This window comes from Gossypium hirsutum, chromosome A11, assembly GCF_007990345.1.
Source record: "Gossypium hirsutum isolate 1008001.06 chromosome A11, Gossypium_hirsutum_v2.1, whole genome shotgun sequence".
Lineage (NCBI taxonomy): Eukaryota > Viridiplantae > Streptophyta > Magnoliopsida > Malvales > Malvaceae > Gossypium > Gossypium hirsutum.
In genome coordinates this window covers 12,623,417-12,631,373 of record NC_053434.1, presented here as the reverse complement: position 1 = coordinate 12,631,373, position 7,957 = coordinate 12,623,417, and the positions used below count along the sequence as shown (strand labels likewise).

The 7,957-nt window shown below is 28.1% G+C and overlaps 1 protein-coding gene across 2 annotated transcripts; it reads right to left on the bottom strand.

Moving 5' to 3' along the window:
• Positions 1 to 1,175: 1,175 nt before the first annotated feature.
• LOC107923607 (SNF1-related protein kinase regulatory subunit beta-2-like) lies at positions 1,176 to 4,439 on the bottom strand. Of its 2 annotated transcripts, none has more exons than XR_005904852.1 (2): positions 2,206 to 3,603; positions 1,176 to 2,100 (listed from the first exon to the last, which is right to left on the bottom strand). XR_005904852.1 is itself a non-coding variant. In XM_041081073.1 (2 exons), the coding sequence occupies exons 1-2, from the start codon at positions 3,759 to 3,761 to the stop codon at positions 1,647 to 1,649; spliced, it is 606 nt and encodes a 201-aa protein (XP_040937007.1). In that variant the 5' UTR covers positions 3,762 to 4,439; the 3' UTR covers positions 1,176 to 1,646. The 2 variants fall into 2 exon arrangements, 1 of the variants encoding a protein (XP_040937007.1); XM_041081073.1 differs by lacking the exon at positions 2,206 to 3,603 and adding an exon at positions 3,610 to 4,439.
• Between the last annotated feature and the right edge of the window lie 3,518 nt (positions 4,440 to 7,957).

Here is a 7,957-nt window from a genome sequence, read left to right as displayed (position 1 = left end):
GTCCCTCTTTCTTCAATCTCATTCCCACACTAAATTTACTACCCTTAACTCCATATGTTCTAAGATGCGGACAATATTTCAAAACCAAATCCTTAGAACCATCATATTTAAGAGGCATACTGCAATTTTTAACCGTGTGTCGTAAACAACCATAGTTATAGCAAAAATCATTAAGGGTGCGTTTGGTTCGCTGTATTGGATTAGAGGTGTATTGGGATTAGAGGTGTATTGGATTAGAGGTGTAATAGCTAATCCACTGTTTGGTTGAATGTAATGGAATAGAGGCGTAATAGTAATCTTGTGTTTGGTTGAATGGAATAGAGGTGTAATAGCATAATGGAAAAAACTAAAATGACTAGAATACCCTTAGCATAAATTTGTTTTGGTAAATGATTATTGTTATTGTTATTTAAATTTTAATAATATTATTATTATTAATAATAAATAATTTAATCATATTTAAACATAATTATTATTAAATATATTTTAATTAAAATATATAATTTAATAAAATTCTTAATAATCAATATTCTTATATGAATTTACTCAAATCATAATATATGATACTATAAAATATAAATTAACATAATTATTATTAAATATATTATAATTAAAATATATAATTTAATAAAATTCTTAATAATTAATATTCTTATATGAATTTACTCAAATCATAATATATGATACTATAAAAGATAATTTGAAATAATTAATATTAAATATATTTTAATTAAAATATATGATTTAATAAAATTTAAAATAATTATAACTAATAAATTATCTTATATGAATTTGTATAATTTAAAATAATTATTATTACATATAATTTAATAATAATATATAATTTCATAAAATTCTTGATAATAAATTTTCTTATATGAATTTATACAATTTAAAATAATTAATATTAAATATAATTTAATAATGATATATAATTTCATAAAATTCTTAATAATAAAATGTTCTTATATGAATTTACTAAAATCAAAATATAACTTGAGAATTATAATCTGCATAAACACTCAATCCGAGTTCCAAACATACGTGCCAAGGAAGACGATTATTAAACGTGTCATTGTATTATTTTGGCTTGTTTCATGTTTAAGTTGATAAGAGAATTCTTGGACCGCCAAGATTTACATAAATTAAGTAAAATTTAGTTTCAACTGTATCGGTTCAAAACAAGTAAGATTTGCCAGTCCATGCTTTGCTGGCTTTTAAGTTTAAAACAGATGGCATATAGCTGACAATTTTCATCGAGGAAAACAAGTAGTCTGTTCTACCCAAAATATCTCAAGAGTTTTAAACAAAAGGTAGTTAGTTAGATGTAAACACGCCTTTTCTGAAACCTACAAATGTCAATGGCTAGTTCTTAATTACAAGCAGATCATCCTCCTTGCATATGGGCACCTAGTTCACCAAACTGATCATCAGCTTCCACAGTATCCTCAGACAGGCGAACTGCATCCAGCTTCTGTTTCAAGATTTCTATAGCATTAAGAACCAACTGAGAAGCTTTGATCGCACCAGTGGATTCAACTGTAAAGATGAAACTGTCTTCTTTGGCATATATCTCCACAAGACCTGGCTTGCCCATAGCTTCAGCTTTCTTTAGCACCTCATCGTCATAGGTATACGCCTCTGGATCAACCACCACAACCTGTTTTCAAGATAAAAATAGAATTCATAGTTAGCAGCGCCAACAGCAGCAGCAGTGAAATAGCATAACCTCCAATTTTTGGCTCACAATATAGGGACTGAACGAATGCACTCAACATACATGAAACATATGATGCAGGTAGATTAAGGAGTGGAAGTTGTACGTGAGGAGGGACGAGTGGTGGCTCCTTAGCGAAATCTCTCGTATTCAATGAAAACAAATAGTTGGAAATCCTAAAACTACGAATACCATACCAAGATAAAGACAATAAATTTACCTGCAAGTCCAAAATGTTGTTAGCATTACCTGTGCCGTCTTGAGCCCATGGCAAGTCAGGGGCATACCTCCATTGTCCATCGACAATGAACCTATACTGGTAAACACCTGATGGTAACACTTTCATAATAGTGAAGTCTTTTCCACATCTCTGCAAAGGGATTCTGATTAAGATAGCAAACACGTGTTAAATGTCGCAGTTCATAAAGAGCTAACTATTTTTCTTTCGATATAAAAAAAACATAGGGAAGTATTCTTATATCGAGAACCTTGTCTTCCAATTATCCCATGCAACGTGTATGGGGTTAGGCTTAAATTTAACACAGACATGGAAGACATAAAAAAAAATTAAGAACTGCCTAAACTGCCCATAAAGGCTGCATTGAAGACAACCTATAGATTAGGTTAATTTTATCCATAATGCACCACAAGTTTTAAAGCTATAGCAGGAAAATTAACACGTCATGCATCAATGAATACCATTTTCTGCCATAGATAGCATAGACAGTAGCATTCTCGATCAGGTGACCAAATTTTACGGCCATTTACATTAAACCCATACAATTTCCACATAATAAGTTTCCTCTCTACCCGAGGCCCTTTGTATACACATAAATTCTTGCAAAAGTTAAATGAAACAAGCATTATAACTAACCAATAAACAAAGGGATCACACTAAGACTTTCCACCAAAATTGCAACACGAAAAAAAAAACATGAATTTATCAAAGGAATTAAATACAAACTAGGCTTGAATCCCTAATACATAATAGTCTCCAATTTTCATTTGTGACTTTCCAATTTCATTGAATCTTGAAGAAACATAAAAAGCCAAAACTCAAGATTTAAACTATGTATTCTTAAAAATGAAAACTCTATATACAAAATAGTTTCTAAACTATAATTTTTTGCAAATTGTGCGAACTTTAATTTCATTGAATCAGGCACCAACCACTAAGTTAAATACTCGAGTTTATGCGAAAATTACAGATCAAAAACAAACTCCTGCTACAATGTAAGAGCTTTGATTAATTATTTACATAAAAATCTTGAAACCTCTAAGTTAAATACTCAAGTTTAAGCGAAAATGATGAATCAAAATCAAACTCATTCTACAATGTAAGAGCTTTGATTCCTTGTTTACATGAAAATCTTGAAACCTCTAAGTTAAATATTCAAGTTTAAGCGAAAATGATGAATCAAAATCAAACTCATTCTACAATGTAAGAGCTTTGATTCATTATTTACATGAAAATTTTTAAACCTCTAAGTTTAATACTCAAGTTTAAGCGAAAATGATGAATCAAAATCAAACTCATTCTACAATGTAAGAGCTTTGATTCATTACTTACAAGAAAATCTTGAAGCCTCTAAATTTACAACACATTGATCCATTTATAAGTTTTCTTTTTTCTTTACATTGTTTTAAATAGAAACTCACAATATTTATTGAAAATTTACAGATACTTCGCATTAATTGGGAAAAACAGTTTTGCTAGTAGCTATGAACCAATAAACAAATGAACTACTAATTAAAAATTCACTTTCATAATCATTCTTTTATCTTGATATTATGCGTTCGAAACCAGATTCCCATGCAAGAAAATCAAATCATATTCCACGAAATCAAAATCCCAAGCAGAAAAATGTAAGAAAATAAAAGTAATTGAGTACCTGAGGAGTAAACATGAGAGGAGAATGTGTTGATGTGGGACTGTGTGGAGGTGAGTGACCCATAGGTGCCGCCATAGCTTCAAGAGCACTGTTAGCCCTTGTTTCTTCTTCTTCAATCCCTGATGGGCTATTATTCCCATCTTCTCTTCCATTCACATTCCCCATTTTTTTTAATTATTAGTATTAAACTATTAATTATTGTTTCTTTATTGATGATCAATTTATCACTTCTAAAAAAATTTATATAAACTAAGCAGAGAAAAAAAAACCCAAATTCCCACCACTCACGGAATCTTAAAATTGATTCATGATTCCCCCATTATAATAGATACCCATACCCATCTTTCAAAAACAAAAACCCAGATGTAGAATTGGGAGAATTTTGTAAAAAATTTGAAAAGAAGAAGAAGAAGAAATTGAGCGATGAGTTAGGAGGGGTGATGAAGTAGTGGGGATCTGGAATGGGGGATGAATGGATGATGGTCACGTCATCATTTGACAAAGTCTTTTGTTTCTCAGTTTTGGTTTGGTTTTTTATTTGGTTTTTTCGGGGGTTGAGATTAGGGCAATAACATGAGCCCTTTTTTCACCCTGTTCTGTCTCTGATTTCTATCGCCCAAAGGTAGAAGGAAAACAGAACGTGGATTTTGGGTAAAACAGAAGCATGAATCGGGAGGGTTAAATAGGGACCAAAATTGAAGCAGCACCTAATCTGAGCTCAAGGAAGGGATTAGAAAACGGTAGATTTTGGGGATTAGATCAGTAGTGTATTAGACCTGTAATAGCAATACACTGAACCAAACAAAGTATTAGGGAGGGATTAAGCGGGACTCACCGATAGCCAATACACCCAACCAAACATGGTGTAAGTTTCTCATACCTTTTTTATGCCTAAATTCGTTCCATGTTTGGCCTTGGTACCCAAAATCCCTCTACTAAGTGGTTGACAAATCAAAAGCTCAATTCGAATCCCAAGGAAGTTCTATCCAATTCTTTCCTTACTTACCAAGTCATCAATTTGTATCACATTCCCCAATCTCCCCCTATAATCTTTGCATTCTTATCTATCATCAAAACCAAAGGAAGATTATGAATCTGTGCCTAAAATTGAACACAAGAAAAATCCAACTCAGAAATTATCTAATCTCTCTGCCATTTATGAAACTGTATTGGGCATATCATGACTGCCTAGGGACCTCCATCGATAGCTCTTTTCATCCAATTCTCTTATCAAAATTGAGATTGCGTACGTATTATACCCCCAACTTTATGAATATACAAGCAAGCATCTACAACTCAAATCCCCTTTAAAATACCTAGCACTCGCTTTCAATTTAATACTCAATCTGAAATTATCCGTCCAATAACCATAAACTTTGTTAGTTGCTTTGATTGACTATACCCATCTTTCAATTAGATCTCCATATCTCCAAACCCAAGTCATACCACAAATGAACAGATTTTCAACTTAGTGATTGATAATGGCTAAAGAGTATTTTCAATTTATTTATTTAGAATGAAAAAGGAAAAAAAAGTACAAATCCTAATTTAGAATAAAAAGTTTTATTCCATGAGACTCAAATCTAAGAAAACCTAATCCTAATTGACTTAGGGCCAGTTCTTCATTACTTTTGAAAAGTGCTGTGAAAAAGTGCTTTTGATAAGTACTTTTGAGAAGTGCTTTGGAAAAATTTAAGTGTTTGATATTGCTGTTAAAAAGTGCTTTTAAAAAGTAAAATGTCCATTTTAAACATGATATTATAAAGTAACAAATATATATTTAAATAATGTTCAAATTAGTTAATGTTATGATATTTTAGTAAAAATATAAAAAAAATAATTTATTATAACTTATTGTTAATATTTTAATATATAATATTAATTTTAAATATTTCTAAGTAATTAATATTAATTATTTATTAAATTTAATTAGAATATATAAACTATATTTAAATATTTAAATATAATAATTAAATATTTGTAATTAGTTATTGACACAATTGTATTATTTTAAAAAATATTTTTTATTTTTAATTAATGCTTTTAACACATTTGTAAAACTCATATTAAATAACCAAGAAAGAGGACACAAAATAATAGCATCAAACACATTTTAAGTCAAAAAGTAAGGTTAAAAAGGTAAAATAACAGCCAAAAGTGCTTTTTGGCTGAAAAAGCTAAAATTTACTGCTTTTTCATCTCTAAAAAAGCTCATCCCAAAAGTTAAAAAAGTTGCCCCAATGATATGTGTTCTTCATTGCTTTTAAGAGAACAGCACTTTTTTTAGAAAAAGTTCATCCCAAAAGCAATGGAGAACACACTCTTAGACTTAATAAGAAAATATTCCTATGATGACTCAAATTTAGAGGGTATATAAATAAAACAATTCTACAACAAACTTAATAGTTATAATGAAATGTTATTACAAAGGATAATTGTTATAAATAAGGTCGATTGTAGTTAGATTTTCTACATAATTAAAATATCATCTGTATCTGTTTTACAATTCATGAAGAAATTTTCAAAATCTAAAATTGCATCTCCCAAAAATATTATCTCTAATATTTAAATTTAAATTCACTCTCTAAAAATATATCTATCTTACCATTAAATCTAACATTTGTTGGCAAAAGTATAGCTTATAACTATAATTAAACATTTTATCATTGTGTTGCAAGGCAAAGTGATATTCAAGAGTCCAAAGACAACCCCTCGTGGGCTTGAGGGTTTTCTTTTTAAAGTAATATATTATTTACATAATTTGAAATTCATTTCAATGACTATTTACAATTTTTTTTAAAATAAGGCTCGTTTCAGAAAAAAATAGAGCTATTTTTGTTTTCATTTTTGTGGAAAATTAAAAAATTAAAGAAATCTTGTTTGGTTTTAAATATTGAATGCGGTTTTTAAAAAGTGAAAATAAAAATGTGACAAGAAAAAGTATTTTCATCGTTTTCATTAAAATTATTTTTTAAAATTTAAAAAAAAATTGCAAGTAAGAGTTTTAACTTTAATTTTAATTAATTGAGACAGATTCAAATCCACAGAAATGTAAAATATTTATTTTCTTTTAGCAAATTTTAAATATTAAATTTTTGGTATTGTTCCGAATTCATATAAATTTAAATTTTTTATTTATTTTAGTTATCATTATTCTTTTATGAAAAAAATTATCATATATAATTTTATTATTGAAAACAATTTTTTTATTTCTATTTATTAAACATATTTTTAAATTTTTTAAAATAAAAATAAAATTTATTTTCTAAAAATGAAAATAGAATTAGAAAAGAACTAGACGAAGTCTTATAATCAAATTTGGACTGCAAAAGCGTTGCATTTGGGATTTCCAATGTGTTTCTAGGGTTAGTTTGACAATGCTTTTAAAAAGTACTTTTGAAAAGTGCTGTGAAAAAATACTTTTGAGAAGTGCTTTTGAAAAGTTTAATTTAAAATTTGAGTGTTTGGTATTGCTGCCAAAAAGTGCTTTTGAGAAATAAAATATCCATTTTAGACATGATATTATAAAGTAATAAATATGTATTTAAATAATGTTTAAATTAGTTAATATTATGATATTTTAGTAATAATATAAAAAATAATTTATTATAACTTATTGTTTAATATTTTAATATATAATATTAATTTTAAATAATTCTAAGTAATTAATATTAATTATTTATTATAACTTTAGCAGTTTTGTAGTCTGCTGGAAAGAAGAAAACATAAGGCTAAAAAAGTCACATAATGCCAAAAGCACTTTTGGCTTAAAAAAAGTGGCAGATTTACTACTTCTTCATCTGTAAAAAAAATGATTTTGTTAAGTTGAAAAATGGTCAAAGATGGAGACTGTTCTTTAATGCTTTTAGAAAAAAATGATTTTTGGGCAAAAGCCCATTACAGAAGCAAGGCCGAACGGAGCCTTAGAGTCAAACGGAAAAGCACTTGATAGGTGCTGTGGCTTTTGGGGTTTGGAATGTGAAAATACCATTTAACCATTATTAATTTCATTATTATTAATCTAATAGTAATTGTTGTAATATTACTAGAGTTTCTCATGGGCCAGTCCCAATCAAAATTTTAGACCCACTTGTTAGATCCAAGTTTGACTCGGATGAAAATATTAAAAATTGAGTCTAGCCTAACCCAGCCTATATTATTTTTTATATAATTTTTAAAATATATATATAATACATTAAAATTACTAAAAATATTAAAATAAATATTTTTCAATAAATTGAAAACAAATTTAAATATATATACACTTAAATAACACTAATATAGGTGCAACTTAACAAACAAATACATCTAAAATAGTAACAAAACTAAAAATAAAATAAGAGTTATA

Bases quoted from the DNA above. Each gene is read 5' to 3' on its own strand.
- LOC107923607 (XM_041081073.1), bottom strand. From the start codon at position 3,761: ATGGAAGAGAAGATGGGAATAATAGCCCATCAGGGATTGAAGAAGAAG. The intron at 2,101-3,609 runs GTACTCAATTAC...TATCTTAATCAG, and splicing joins CTCTCATGTTTACTCCTCAG to AATCCCTTTGCAGAGATGTG.